The 16,244-nt window shown below is 40.4% G+C and overlaps 1 protein-coding gene across 2 annotated transcripts in view; it reads left to right on the top strand.

Annotated features, from left to right (window-relative positions):
* Positions 1-16,244, top strand: part of NADK2 (NAD kinase 2, mitochondrial) — a 32,954-nt gene that overhangs the window by 4,635 nt on the left and 12,075 nt on the right. For both annotated transcript variants that reach the window (XM_063423481.1, XM_063423482.1), the window contains exons 2-5: positions 11,106-11,194; positions 11,537-11,625; positions 13,140-13,221; positions 14,415-14,498. In XM_063423481.1, the coding sequence (XP_063279551.1) occupies positions 11,106-11,194; positions 11,537-11,625; positions 13,140-13,221; positions 14,415-14,498 (344 nt within the window). The remainder of the gene's footprint in view (positions 1-11,105; positions 11,195-11,536; positions 11,626-13,139; positions 13,222-14,414; positions 14,499-16,244) is intronic.

The following is a 16,244-nucleotide window of genomic DNA, read 5'->3' as shown; positions in this document are numbered from 1 at the left end:
TCAGTAAATCCAGGTAGAGGAAGCACTGCTGTTGTCCTTATGTAAACTAAGAGAATATAATGTCCCAGTAATAGATAAAGCTCATTTCCTGACTTCTGGTTTCTGTTTTGTTTGATAGTGGAGATGTGACAAGTTGCTGACTTCTCACAGCTGTAAGGTATTTAGGGAAGGTGAACAAGTTACCTATCCAAACACCTTTTATATGCAGTTCTAATTATCTCCAAAAATGTATTGTCATATGAAAAGTTGCATTTGTCTTGGTCTTAATTGGAAGGAAGTTGTACAGTGTGGACTAGAGTTGATGTTCTGTTGTGGCTGGTTTATGTATCTTTATTTGGAGCAGGGAGGGAGAGCAAGTTGGAGATTTGGAACAAATTTAGGCTCTTCTGGGCCACTGCAGCTAATTGCTAGGAGTGGTTATCTCAGTGATGTGAAGTTCATACAACTTTATAGAAAACTGGTGTCTGGTTAGGGAAGAGGTAACCTGTTGTCAGGATATTGCCTCCCCTGAAAGAGGCCCATGTGAACTTGCACAGGTGGTGCATAGAGCAGCAACAACATCCTGAGCAGGGCTGGCCAGGAAGGAAGGAAGGAGTGTTGCCTAGCAGGTAGGTGAGCTTCTGCTGGGGCTCCTATGTTGTGCACCAAAACAACCCCACAGAACTGGGGACGGGGTGGGTGGAGGGGTGTGTAGCAGAACGGTATCCTCCCACCCTCCAGCTCCTAATTTACATGTGTACAGCACCAGTTGTTGCTAGCCTGTGCAGTAAAGTTTTCATGTTTCTTAGAAAATTCCCTCTTGTGGGAAATGTACTGTTTTACCTTTAACTTGATAGGTGATGGATTTTTGTTTTTAATGACAGAAAAATTCTTTCCTATTTTTTACATGAAGTGGTGAAAGATACCCTTCTGGTATCACTTTGGAATTACTTTTCCTAGGTACTAGTGTTACAGATTTGTAACTCTCATACCACCACCTGAAAACACAGTTTTGGAAAATAGTCAGGTATTTTGTTCTTAGATTTCTGGTTTAGAAGACTGCACTTCAATGCTGACACCTGTGATCCTCTCAAACACTTATTTAGAAAGTGCCAGCCAAATATTTTCAGAACACTGGGATTTTTGCAAATGGAAGGAAGATAGCAGAATGAAAAAGCAAGATACAAACTTCAAAGTTCAGCTGAATTCTAATTTTAAAATGAAATTTGGTAATTTAGCAGACAATGAAAAAAATGTTGCTTTTCTGAAAATGAGTAAGTACTAGGGCATTTAACCCTGTGTCCTCTTGTGGATCCAGATGTACAGGGTATATTTGAGGGCAGTATCTTTAAACAGAAACTTCTTTAATGCATGAGGTGACGCTGAAGTTTTTCATTGTTTTGTTGAATTCAGACTATCCATCTCTTTCTATCCTTGTAATGTGATTTTTTTTCAGTAGATTTTTTACAGACCACATAAAGTGTTCTAAAGCTATTAGGACTGTACTATTCTCTACCTTATCCTCAAAAGAGGGAAAAGTACTAACTTAATTTAGTGAATTGAAGCATCCAGAATTCAAGGCACAGGTTATATTCCACTAGGATTATGTAAAGCTAAAACACTTTTTTTCAGGAATGAAAATTTTGAACTTATCTGTTAGAAACTGAGATGGGTGTAAATGCTTTCCAAGCTACACAAACATGGTATGCATTTGTTTATCTTTACCTTTGGAAATTGATATGTTTGTATCAGTGTTAAGTCACTTTACTTATATTTGCTTTATTAAAAAGTTCCTCCTGTGTTGTTCTAAGAGAGGTCTGGAAAATGATGGAAACTATTAAATGCAATATAGTAATTATTCTTTCCATAAGATTTTTTTTTTCCAGTACACCATTCAAGTGTACTCAGTCACATATAGCAAATAGATATAAAAGTAGGGCATTTCAGTGTAATACACATAAATTAAACTTCTGGGACTGTATCACCAAGCATTTGTTGCTTTATACAGCTGAAGAAGGCTGCTTCTTGGAAGTGACTTTAATGTTGGTTTTAAACTGACTTTAATGCTGTCTTCATTAGTTGTGATTTACGGTTGGTGTTGTGCTGAGTTAATGAGAATGATTGAATTGCCCAGATTGCACAAGTTTTCTAGAAATCCGTTAGTGCAGGAAGCAGTTACCACTGTTCATGCAAAATTTGCTCTGCATTAGCCTTTGAATTGCAAACCACTATGTGTAGTCTTCAGATGCAGTTAAAATGACAATAATGCCTTTAATGTGGTGGATGAACAATTAGAAAACAGTTCATAGCATTTTAACTTTTGTTCATGCATCAAAGTCTTGCCCTAAAGCAGCATTTCTGTAAAACTTCAGGAACATAGTGTTGCAAGTGAAGTCAGCTATTACAGAAGTAATGGTACAAAAAATGCTGCAATATCTGTACTTCACAGTCATTTTTCTACAGAAGATACCTTAGTCTACAGCAGCATTTGAAGGCCTGCTGTGACTGTGTAATAAAAGAGAGGGGTCTAAATGACTGAAGAAAATATAAGGAAAAAGTATTCCTAGCTAAAGTAGCCCACTGGACTTCTGCAGTATGAGCGGTGATGCAGCAACCTTGTAGAAACATAGCAAATAGCCAGGAACAATATTGGGAAAAATCTGAACAATTGACAGCAAGTTAGTAAATCAGTCAGTAGTGCTGGTCTGGTAACCCCAGCCTTCTTGCCTTTCCTCTGTGGTAAGTACTGACTTAGTGCATTGGTTCACTTGGCACATTTTTTGAAAATCAAGTGTCTGATGACCTGTATAATATGTAATAATCCAGACTGGGAAGGGAGGAGGAATTCGACTTAATGCTGTGATGTGCAACTCAACAGTGGTTTATATTGGAAAATATGGTTAATGTTCAAGGCCTTACAGAAAACTTAAACCTGAGCCTTGATACTTCTGATCCATAGTAGGAGATTGTTTCAGAAACCTAATTGGTTTTTCTGATGCTTTAGTTAAAGCAAATACACACTGTTAAAGCCTTCCTGTACAAAAATGGTTTGCCTTTGTGGATCAGATTTTTTAGCAATTAAATTATCAGACACCAGTGCATTTTAAGTTTACAGGAGCTGCAGCTGCTCACTGAGACTGGTTGTAAGGTTCACTTAGAGAGGGTTTCAGAGCACTTGTGCAAGTCTGAATGAGCTGAACAGCAGGCCCTTGAAAGGAGCTGCATGTCCCAAAATGGGTTAATCCACTGCACAACAAACATAATTCTACTGAAACTGGCCCTGTTGTTAGCAAAAGGTTGTGTGTATTGGGTTTGTGTGGCCAGGTTTTAGTGGTGAGGAGGACTACAGGTGTGGTTCCTGTAAGAAGCTGCCAGAAGCTTCCCCCATGGCTGACAGCTGAGGCCATATAAATCCAAGGTGGACCCTCACTGGCACCAGTCAGGCCATTTAGAGATGGTAGTGTTGTCTTGGTTGGTAACACATTTAAAAGGGGAAAAATATTACTGTGCAAATGTAATTGCTCTCAGAGAGAAGAGGAGTGAGAATGTGTGAGAGAAAGAGCTCTGCAAACAGAAGGTCGGTGAATGAGGAAGGACAGGCGGTGCTTCAGGTACCAGAGCAGAGATTCCCTGCAGGACACAGTGAGGCAGCTGTGCTTCTGCAGCTCTTGGAGGTCCATGGGGGAGAGGAGATCCACCTGCAGCCCCTGTAGGAGCCCACAGTGGAGCAGGGAGATGCTCAAAGGAGGCTGTGAGCCCATGGGAGGCCTGTGCTGGAGCAGGCTCCTGGCAGGACCTGTGGCCCATGGACAGAGCAGCCCACACTGCAGCAGGTTCCTTGGCAGGACTTGTGAGCCCACAAGGGGCCCACGCTGGAGCAGCCTGTTCCTGAGGGACTGCACCCTGTGGAGGACCCAGACTGGAGCCAATTGTGGAGCCCATGGAAAAGGCTTATGCTGGAAAAGTTTTTGAAAAATTATCTCCCATGGGAAGGCTCCCAGGCTGGAGTAGGGGAAGGAGCTCCTCTACTTGAGCAGTGCCTGAAACAACTTGAGATGAACTGACTGGATCCCCGTGCTCATGTCTCTGTTCTGCTGAGTGGCGGGGAGGGAGAGCTGGGACAAATGGAGGAGGGAGGGAAGATGTTTTTAAGATCTGTTTTACTTCTCATTATCCTGTCCTGATTTTGATTCATAATAAATTCAGTTCATTTCCTGAAGCTAAGTCTGTTTAGTCTGTGATGGTAGTAATCTCTCCTAGTTTTTATCTCAACTTGTGAGCCTTTCCTTATATTTTTCTCTTCCTTATCTTGTTGTGAAGGGATGTGATAAGAGCAGCCTTGGTGGGCACGTGACATCCAGCAAGTCAGGGTCAACATGCCATCTTAAGCCAGTGACTTATGAAAAGGTGTTATTCAATAAGCCTAGAATTTTTCAATAAATACTTATATTTGACAAGGTTTTTTTTTTTTCTAAATATGGTTGCATTACTGTTTTGAGTCTTTTTCTATAGCCAAACCATATGAGATCTGATCATGCATTTACTATTTCTAGTGCAAGAACAATCAGACCACATGTCCCCTTTTAAGAAGTCAGGCAACTTCTGTGAAAGGAGGGGTATTAAGGATCTCTCTCAGCCTGTCTTCACAGGAGAGGTTCTCCATTCCTCTGATCATCTTTGTGTGTCTCCTCTGTACTCTCTTGAACAGGTCCGTGCTCTTCCTATGCTGGGACCCCAGAGCTAGGTGCAGAGCTCCAGGTGGATCTCAGCAGAGCAGAGGGGCAGAATCCCCTCCCTCCCCTGCTGCCCGCAGGGCTCTGGATGCAGCCTGGAGTGTATTTCTGGGCTGTGAGGTCACATTGCTGAGCCATGTCCAGCTGTTCATTCACCAGCACCTTCCAGTCCTTCTCCATGACCGCTCTCAATCCCTTCGTCCCACAGCCAGTATTGATACTGCCCCAACCCAGCTGCAGGCCCTTGCATTTGGCCTTGTTGAATTTTATGAGGTTTATACAGACCCACCCCTCAAGCCTGTCAGGGTCTCCTGGATGACACCTCCACCCTCCGGCATGTCAACTGCACCACATGTCTTAGTGTTGTCAGCAAACTTGCAATCACTGGTGTGAATACAGCAGTTGAAGCTCACAAATGATAGTTGTTTTCTGCTATAAATCAAGGGTAGCACATCTATGTGCTGTCCTGTGCTTACTGTGAAAGTTAGTGTCTTGTCTAAACCTGGGTATCTTTGGTGTACAACCACCAAATCCAGGTTCCCCATCAGTTCCAGCTGACGGCTGATAAAAACACTAATCTTTCAGAGTTGTGGCTCAAGCTTGCTGTGCCTGCCCTACCAGACCCTTTTCTGTGGGACACTTGAAATGTGTCTCCAAGGTACAGATTTCTGTTGGGCAAGTTCTGCTGAGGCTTACTGCTCAGTTTATCAGTTTATTTTGTTGGTGTTTTATTATTTAAGTTTCAGAAGCTGAACCACTATTTAATCCCATGTACTTATATGTGGATTATTTTTACATTTTGAAATAGAGAAGCTTAATATTTCATTTGAGCTCCTAAGAAATCCAAAAGTTTAGTGTGATGAAAACTGCATTTGTTTTTAGCATCACAAATCAAACTTTGTTGTAACTGGTTAACACTAGTACATAGGATAATTACTTGCCTGTAGATTGACAGAATTTGATAATTAAGGAAGTTTTGAATGAAAGTTGTTTAGTCAGGAAAGCTAAGAGAAGAGTGTGGCTTGAAACACATCCTATATTCAAAGCTGTTTCTAGTCCAGAGCTTAATGTATTGAGAAAAATATTTTTTCTATAAATCTGTTAAAATTTTGTTTCTTTTAAAGCAGAACAAAACTGAACACTAACTTTGGCTACACTTGGGACATGTGGTTAAATCTCAAGAGGTAGTTTCTTAAAATACAGGACTTTAAGTGCTGTGCACTGCTTAGTGCTCGTCATATTTTTGTCTTTAGGTTAAAATTCGAATTTTTTTCTCTTCAGCTGTTGATCTCTAAATCTGCTTGTATTTAGTTGTTGTTTCTGTAGAAATTAGGTAGATTGTAAAGCAGTGATCTGTTCTTGTTTTCTAGCTGGGGTGCATGTGTGGACAAGTTCATTGTAGAAATTTGAGAGAGTAATTCTTTCTAGATCTGTGCTTTTTGTTGTTGTTAGGTTTTTGTTTCTTTTTTTTTGTTTCTCTTCAGACTTTTAGTTTAACTCCTGAATGACCAACATTTGTAAAACAAGTGATTGGTACACTGAGGCATTAACTCCACCCTAGTGCAGTTTAAGGCTGCATGAAAGTTAGTGCTGTAAATTAAGCATAAGCCTAGTAATGAGAATATATATGCATTCATGTTAGGCCAAAATATATCTGTAAAGTTCTATTCGCTCTTACCAGACAAGTCCAGGGAAGGGCCAAAAGATGATCATGGGGCTGGAGCATCTCTCCTGTGAGGAAAAGACAATTTTAGCTGTTCAGTCTTGAGAAGAGAAGGTTCTGATGAGAGCTTATAGCACCTTCCAGTACCTGAAGGGGCTGCACAGGAAAGCTGAAGAGGGACTCAGTAAGTATATTGATAGCATGAAAGGAATGGCTTTAAGCAGAAAGAGGGAACATACAGCTTAGCTGTTAGGAGGAAATGCTTTACTGGCATAGGTTGCCCAGAGAACTTGTGAATGCACCATTCCTCAAAGTGTCCAAGTCCAGACTGGATGGAGCTCTAAGCAGCCTGGTCTAGTGGAAGGTGTTCCTGTCCAGAACAGGGTGGCTGGAGCTAGATCTTTGAGGTGTCTTTGAACCCAGATCACTCTGTGGTTCTACTAGGATTAAGATGCAGAAGATGATTAGTTGACAGATTTACTCCAGACAATATCCATGTTTCTGTAAGAGTTCATACTCTTTTATCCTAATGCTTAATGGGCAATGGCAGTAAGACTCGGCTATGGCTTTTCCTTTCCCATTTTCTAAATTGAGAGTCATAATCCACATATGTAGGCAACCATGGGTATTCTGATATTACTTGGCTTTGTGTTGGCTTCTGTATTTGTATCTAGAAGCCATGTCCTTGTTGTGCAGCTTTGTTCCTGCAGGGCAAATGTTGCTAAAGGACAGCAAACCCACAGTTTAAACCAAATTAGGCGGGACTTGCCAGAGTGTAGGCTAAGACTACAGAAGGAAGGCAGTCAAACCAAAGTCCCTTGAATAAGTGACTATAAGAGAAACTTTGTGAAAAATCATTCTTTCCTTAAAGAAGAATCAGGTCAGGATATTCAAGAAGAGCTATTCTTAGATATTTGTTTTAGACCTTTTCTCCTTCAGTCCAAGGAAAAATAGCTCCATTCATAGGAAGTGTTCTGTTCCCCTGAGTATATTTTCCACTACAAGCTCTTCTGGAAGCCTACTTTACATTGCATTTCTGCTATGAGGTTTAAGACTACTACTGAAGTTGTGCCTGAATGTATTTTTGTTCAATTTGTCTCTGTTTTCCTATGCTAATGCACTTTTTGCTGGTATAGCTCTTGTACACATATTCATGCATTTTATTTTGCCTGGTATTAAGGTCTGATTAACAGGCTTAATTGTAAATCAGAGCTTCTTCCAAAAGAAGAGCTTGAAAGTTGTCTTCATGCAGAATCTAATACCTGTGTGCCTTTTTGAGGAGTCAGGTGACAAAACCCAAGCCTGGCATAGGTTTGAGGGCCTGTGTGATGATTTGGCTTGGAAGCCAAGCTGTCCTTGTGCTGCCTATACATCCCAAGTGTCTTCAAGGCTCTTTAGGGAGGTCATCATGCACATAGCAACTGGACTGCATGATCTTTGCCTTCAGCTCTCTTGAGGTAAAAAGCAGATGCTAGTTTCAGTTTGGTCTTACACTTTGCCGTAAATGCAAACCTCTTTCCAGCAGCAGCATCTGTCATAGTGCTAGCGTGGCGCTCAGGTGCTGGGTATGAGGCAGGAGCACAGGCAGTGAAATACAGGTATGTCTGTCTGAATATTGAGAGACTTTTCACTGTGAGGGTAACTGGACACTGGCACTGTTTGCCCAGAGATGTGGTAGAAACTGCATCTGTGAAGTTATTGTAAAGCCATCTGGATCTGGACAGGTGGATTCGGTGGCCCTGCTTGAGGTTTGACCAGAGGACTTCTAGAGGTCCATTCTAGCTCGGCTGTACTGTGCTTCTGTGCCTCTGACCACAGGGACTGTAGGCATTTCCCTGGTTCTTTGGAGTAGTTGAGTGAGAGGAGCTGATTAGCGTTCCTGTTGGATATACTTGGCTGTGGTTCAGCTCAGTCAGGCTTCCCCTTTGTGAGTCCTTAGATGAATGAACTTGCAAGCTATTAATCTCTGAACACAGAGACGGGGCTGGAGATGAACAAACTTTTATAATCTCTGGAGCCTTTTGCAAATCGGGACAATTGATTAACTCTATGGATGTAGCACAGCTGTTTAAACTAAAGGCCCTAACTTTTCATTTTTCTTGCTCAGTAATGTGTGCTTACTTGTTCTAGAGCTAAATTCAAAAAGGAGATCTACACATTCAGTGCCTGTCCTACAGTGCTGCTGAAATGGTTCATCCAATTGTCAGAATACTGATAGTTTATTTGCTGAGCAACCTCTTCTGTTTTCTGGAGCTGTTGATGAAATAATTTAACTCAGCTATGGCAAATGTAAATTACAGAACAGACTCTGTTCCATAGCAGTGGCACTACCCATACCTCTCCTTCCTGGTGATAGGAAAATGTTATCTGTTGGCTTACCACTGATGTTGGTGGCTCAAAAACCTGCAAATGATCACACAGAAATATTACACTTTTATTGTTCTGAGATAAAAGCTCTCTTCCATCCAGTTGAAAGATACCATGCTGACGAGTTAGCCAAATGAATGAAGAACATAAAATTGCAAGATGCAGTTTGTGGTTTCTATTTTGTGTGGAACTAACAGGAGCCTGAAAAAAGTGTGCTGCCACAGCAGTCTACTTGTCAGGTGCTTGTTTCGTTTGCAGCAGATACTTCTAGAGGAACCTTGATTTTAGTAATGGTGTTTCTGGAAAATTGTTTGATTGTGGATTTCTTATTCTTGTGGTAAAGCAAGATCAATTTGTGCTTTGAAGGTGTAATTGAAAATTCTTTTAGCAGGTTAGACCTGTCGTGCTCAGTGGCAGATGTCTGCGGGAGGCAAATAACTCCTTTACCTTTCCCTTTCTCCTCCAAGTGAAGCAATGGGCAGTGCTCTAACTGGCATAGCCCTGTGTAATCTTTCCCTCCCCAGAGCCCACAGAGGCATCGTTCACATTCCCAGTGCAACACCACGACTCAGCAGGACCAAGAGGTGTCCAGAGTGCACATCTTAGGAGTAGAAACAAAGGGTTGAAGCATGTGAGGCAATTAATGGGGCATGCCACCCATACTGTATCCCAGTAAACCAATGCGAGCAAGCTTTGGAAAAATAACCTGCAGTATTTATCTGTATGTTTTCTGGTCATCCACATGCCTATGTCTGTGTGTGATCATGCATAGCTGGCAGGCAACTACTCCCACTGTCTTCCTTTAGTTCTGTTGATGCATCCAGGCAGCCAACTTCTGTTGGAAGTGGTTTCCTGATCCCAGCTATAAGACCACCTGACGATTGTTCCTGCACATTAATTGCCAATTGTAAATACACTGAATGGAAGAGCAATGCAGTTCCAGAGCAGCCAATTACATTCTTTTCTGTAACTTTTTTGGTGCTGAGTCTATTTTACATGCTTAGCTCATGGTTGGTTTCTTGACATGAATGGGTGTCAGATGAATGAAGATTTCATTTCCTGGGTATTGGATTGTGGTTGACTTTAGTTGTCATATCCTGAGAGTCGTCTCCCCTTCTCTCTGGAGTTGAGAAGTCTATGGAAATGGGATTAGACAAGGCTGTCTGGCACCACTTTCTCTTGGAATGGTATAAAACTTTGAATAAAGGCACTCAAATTGCTGGAAGTGCCTGTTTAGAGCTTCTGGCACAGATGAATTCCTCTACACAAACTCTAGAAGTTCTGTTTCTCTGCTGATAAATTGGTTTTAACTGTTTAAGGAAAAGGAAGCCGGGACAGTAGAATTGTAGATTAATTCAGGCTAGAAGGAGCATCAGGAGCCTGCTGCTCAAAGCAGGATCACTTTCACTATGAATGTATTTATAGACTCCTTTTGCTTAACATCCTTTGCACCCTCTTTCTTTCACTTTCTTTATCTCTATGCACACACATATTTGGCAATATCAGCCCCAGATGAGGCCCCCCTCACTAAAAAAGATAAAGAATGGATGGTGACTGAATTACTCACACAAAAACTTGTTGAAAAACTAATCTGCAACAAGTCAGTAATCTCACCTGCCTGCTTATGAGTGTATCTATATAAACTGCAAAATGTTTCCATGGTCTGAAAAGTGTGTTGAGATTAAGTATTCCAGTTCTTCAGTTTCCAGGAAAAATGAGACTAGAATGCACCTGCACAGTTTGTCTTGTTATTGTTGTCAACTTGTTTGAAAAATATGGCATATAATCCAGGGGACAGTATCAAAGGTAGTAGGTAGATTGTCCGTAAGCTTTTTTTGATGCAGAGAAAATGTCACCTTTGTCAGCACTTGGCAGTCTTCCATTTTAGCTCAAATACAATTTGAAGGGTAATGCTGTAGGTATTTCAGGCTCTGCTTTCATAATTGTCATTCCTGTTGCTTTTTCTGTTGTCCGTCTTCTCTACAGCACAATTTAGAGCTGAGTTCTTCAGCACATTGGAGAAATATAGTTAGTGTAACTGTATGGATTCATGTAGAGTTAAAATCAGTTGGCATATTCAGGAGGAGCAAAATGTCTGAAGTTGCATGGAAGCCAATGTAGTATGTTCGTTTGCGTATTTGTGTAGTCTGTGATTCTTGACTGCTGTGGCCATTTGATTAATTTAATGAACTTAAAGAACTCATTAATATAACCTGCTCTGTATATAGAAGTGTAATTAATGGAAGGCTTATAAAAAGGTATCTCTGCTGAAAGAAAATACATGCTTTTTTATAGCTTCTATTTGCATTGCTCAAGAGCACTTACTGTACTTAACTTCTGCAAAAACCATTTGTGTCTTACAGCTTGCCTTGAAGGGATCTAACTATGCTGGTCTGCTGGAGCGGCATCGCATTCATACAAAAAACGTGGAGCATGTTGTAGACAGCTTACGGTAAGGCTGTGTGGTGTTGAGGGTTTCAGACGCCGTGCAAATACCCGTGGACTGTGTGAAACAAAAGGAAGCCTCATGTTACAAATACTAATAAAATAGGAATACTGAAAAGAGAGGGGTGCAGATGAGCACCTGAAAGAACTGTCATGGAACTGGGTTAGTTCAGTTGACTAGCATGTTCTATTATCATCTTGAAAATAAACAAGGAAGTAGTGTAGGATTTGTGTGTCAAGTGTTTTTAAGCCCAATATAACTGTACTCCTTAGCTGCATGACAACTTCTAGGAAGGCTGTAACAAGGAACAATACAGGACAGAATTCAGACTTTTTCTGAACTTTACAGGAACGAAAGGATAGAAGTTCGCCTTGTTAAGCGTCGAGAGTATAATGAAGAGACAGTTCGGTGGGCAGATGCTGTTATATCAGCAGGAGGTATGACTTTATGGAAGGGAAGTATTTGTTTCAGTATGTTTTCGTAGATATGTTTCTCAAATGTACTTTGCAGTGTTTGAAGCAACTGGAAATACGCAAATTCTGAAGAGATTGCTAATCTAACTGTAAGAAAATCTGACAAAAAGCTGTAGTTACGACCATCTTGTCTACCTCTAGTATCTGTAATTGTGGCCCATGGAAAAGAATCCCAGTGCATGGCCACTGGAAAAGTTTTTAATGTGTGAAACAGTATAAACTGTGGAATTTACAGTAGTTTTCAACTAAAGAGGATAAAATGCTTGATGTCATCTAATTTTATGTAGCCCTAAAACCTACTCATTGTTTTTTGGGATGTGAGGTGTAGACTAACATACTACCTCATGGTCCCCTTGCTCAAACTGTCTTTCTTGCTTTCACACTTAATCCAGTGACTGGCGTATCAAGTTGGATGGTACAGGTAAAACTCTGCAGCTTCTGAGCATCTTGTGCCACTGATAAGTGTTTTCCAGATGAACCAACAGAGCAACTAACCTGATTGTTTATTTTTAATACTGGTTTGCAGCAGTTCATTCAGTGTTATTTTTTGGGATATGCTGCAAATACAGCATTGTGTTGCTGGGCTCTGACATAGTGTTCACTCATTTGTGGCAGATAGGCTTGACCACAGCTTTTTCTCTTCCCACTAGTCCAGTTTGCCCTTAGGTACTGATCACCACGAAGAATGGGTAGGAAGTTTTATTCCTGGAGCATCCTACTACCCTCTTGTAGATTTCAAAGAAGTTCTCTAAAGTGTTGTCTGTGGCAAAATTTTTCATAGTTGAGGCAAACAGCTGGGAAGTGATACGTCATCTGAAGTTTTCAGAGATTATGTCTTTGTGCTGTTCGGAGCTTGTATCTTTGTGCAAAGACTGAATGAGGTTATCGTTTTCTTTCTGTTTAACAGACAGGAAAAAATACCAGTATCTGGAGAAACCAGTATGTTTAAAGATTTCTACTTCTGAGATTTCTACTTACCTAAGACTTTTTTTCCAAGTGTGCCTATTTGGAGCCAAATAGGACCTTTAAATTGCCTTTTAGGAGTACCACTGGGGTGTAGCTAAAGTCATTGTTTTTATGTGATTCACAGTAACATTTGATCTTGTTTCCAATCTCCTGTGGCTTTGTTTAGCAATACTTTCTAAATTTACTTTTGTTAAAGAATTTCTCTTACCTGCTGATAAATGTACAGGAATTTCCATAAATCTCTTTTAAAGCTTGCTTCTGCTATGTTCAATTGCCTGGGCATGTATACCTGTCAGATAGGTTGCATTTTTTCCAGTCATGTTTGCCATCTCAAATTCAATTGTCACTACTCTTATTTGATAAGATGTCGGTAGTTTTGTCCCATTGTATTTTTGTCCAGCTTGCCTGATGTGTTGTTGACATAAACACACATGGTGCTAATGCTCGAGTACATTCTGTTTGGGGTGCTGGAATGTGAATAGAAACTAACTTTTGATCTTTTTTTAATGTAGGTGATGGTACAATGTTGTTGGCCGCCAGTAAGGTCTTTGATAAATTTAAACCAGTCATTGGAATAAACACTGATCCTGAAAGGTAAAAACATATTTGGGAAAGCAATGCTTTATTTAATATTAGGGATTCTGTGCATCTCTTTTCATGATGCCCATTCATGAAGCATACCTGTAGCATTTGGCAACATAAATGTCTGCTTTAGTGGATTTTAGATACCAACAGAATCTGTTGGTTTTTTAGAAAGATTTCCACAGGGAGTTATCCTGTTTCATCTGGGAGGACATTAAATAGTATTGGACAAGCATGACTTACGCTGCCACAAATGTGTAACAGCACTTGCAGCTAGTTGACGTATAATACCAACCAGATGTTTGAGGCTAGAGATGGCGGTATAGAACTTAGGAAGAAGGACTTGGTAAAAGCAGCTAAGTGTAGCATCTGAACACACAGAAACTTAATTTCTTTGTGAAGAAAGTGTATCCAATAGAGCCTCAGATTAAGAAGTTTGCTGTGGTTTCTTAATGCAAACCATGAGATATCTCAGAAAACTCAGTCTCCTGAGCTAACTGTTGACACTTAGCTGTGCTGTTATAAAACCTGCACAAGCTGCACCCACCTGCCCATATCAGTCTTACAGCTCAGTGGATGCTTGGTTGGTATAATCTTCAAACGGATGGCAAGTGAAACTCAGAATTCACCAAGGCTCTGCCTGCTGAGAATTCCAGATTTAGATTTCTGCTGTTGATGTTGACCATCTCTTCCAAAACTTTTCAAATGATCTGAGTAGCTATTCTGCATTATTAAGCCTGACAAGTAGGGTTCAAATAACAAATGTCTTCAAATTGTCACATATTATTCATGGAAGGGAGCAGTATTAAGTCTTCTGGTTTTGACATGAGATTCTTTTGATCTTAGGCATGTTGCTTAGCTGTTCATTTGCTAGCTAACTTGTGTAAGTGGAGGAAGTTTTTTTCTAACCTGCCAGGTTTATTAAGCTTAAATTGCTTGCCTAGAATGGTGACAGGAACTATATTAATGTTTACATACTACTGCAGGATTATTAGCAGAACAGTTTTTAGGGGAAGTGTGGGAGAAATATCTTGTCTCAGACACACAGACTCCAGGAGCTGAGAGCAGTGTGTTGCTGCTGATGTGGTACTGTGCAAGAATAGTAGAGATTCATAAAGGTCTAAGAAGTGTAGCTTTGCTAGGTGTAACACATACCAAATCTGAACAGTAATGCTGTCGTTTTCATTGTCATTTTTTGCTACCAGATCAGAGGGTCACCTGTGCTTGCCTGTGAGATACACATATTCATTTCCTGAAGCACTGCAGAAGCTTTATCGTGGTGAGTTCAGGTAGGATTCACTGATCTTTGGTTTTCAAAAACATAGAGGGGTTGGAAAACACCTAATCATGTGCAAATCCTAAGGAGCAGGGAAAACTTAGTAAAATCTTAATGGCTCAAATTATGAATTTTGTTTAGAATTTTGAAGAATGAGTTTGTGGTCAAGAGTGAGACTGGAATACAAATGATAAAATTGACTGCCAGTTCCAGCAAAAAGTCTTCTGGTATGACCTGCAGTAGTTGATTTTCACTTCTGTCTTAGCAAATTCTTAAATAAGGAATTGCATTCTTGTAAAGGGTATATTAATTAATGTATTTTAGGACTATCCTGGTTTAGGGCAAATTTTGGAGGAAACTTTTGAAGTGGTCTCCTCTAGAAAGCAAATTCAAACTGCCCCTCCCCCAACGTGTTCAAAAGGTAAATCTGCTTCAAGAAAAGTGGAAAAAACTGTTTTATTTTAGTACTGCAAGGTACTAAAATAAAACAAACATGAAAAAATGAATAATATTAAACAATAAAACCTCTTGCTGTTCTGAAGAGATGTCAAATGCAGAAAGTCCTTGTGCTGAGGTGCAGCTCCTCTCGTTCAGTCCCTTATCAGTCCCTCCAGGGCTGCAAAATGCCACAGGCCCCGGTGGGCCACAGGTGTGAGCTGCCGGTGTTTTTCTGGGTTTTCAGTCCAGAGCAGGCTGATCAGTTCCAAGGAAAAGAAAAGCCACAGGCTGGGGAACTCCTCTGCCTCAGCTAGATAAAGCCTACCTAAAAGCAGAGAGCCTTCTCCTGCTGTCCGTGCTGCAGACAGCACAGATTGAGAGAAGGATGAGGGGAGCAGAGCAGGGGCTGCGAACAAACCGCGCGCTGCTTCTGCCCCGTGGCTCTCAGAACCTGTCTGGAAGGTGCAGAACTTCATACCCAGCATAAACAGAACAGACTGCTGGGGATACAGGCATCATAAAGTCACCCCAGGACAAGGACTCAAAAACATGTAGTACAGTGATGGCCGTAAGAATAGAAGCTAATGAAACACATACAGTTAGGAAATTATCAGTGTGTTGCATCTAGGGTTTTGGAGATTGAGATAAAATGGTTTAAATTTTGTTAACAGATTACTGTAAGGCAAAACATTTCTTCATGCTGAATATAGCTGGATGTTTTCAGTACTAGATATTCTTAAAATAGAATAATCTCATTTGATTTAAAAAGAATCAAGCTGAATTTTAAAGGACAGATTAGGGAAGAGTTTTTTAATACTAGGAAGAGACTGTAGTATAATAACTTCCTGTAGTATAATAACTTTCCAGAATATTTTTGTGATGACAAGCTATCAAACAGAAATCAGCCACTTATGTGAAAGTATATAGGAATTGATTTTTGTTTATACTTCTAGCATATTCAATTTGTAACATGAAGTGTAGCTGTATTTGTGCCATAAAGAAGTTCTGAAATTAAATTAATGCAGTTGCATGATAGATAACTGAAGACGTTTCAGTGTGTATTGCTACAGGGACAGGTACTTTCAACTCGCATATTCTAAGAATTAGAAAACAGAAGCTTTTTGGTCTCCATCATTCTAATTTGCTTAAGTAAAACTCATAGTGCATATTCAGATAACCTCCCTTGACATTTGGCAGTTTGGATGTTTTGTTGGAAACAAAGTTATATTTTTGTTGCTGACACTGCTGTTACTGTTCATTTTGGAGCTGAAACCTTACCAGAGTGAAAGGGAAAGGATTTCTCTAATTATATTTCTTAAAT

Source organism: Prinia subflava, chromosome Z, assembly GCF_021018805.1.
Source record: "Prinia subflava isolate CZ2003 ecotype Zambia chromosome Z, Cam_Psub_1.2, whole genome shotgun sequence".
NCBI classification, from domain to species: Eukaryota; Metazoa; Chordata; class Aves; order Passeriformes; family Cisticolidae; genus Prinia; species Prinia subflava.
This window is presented reverse-complemented; position numbering and strand designations above follow the sequence as displayed.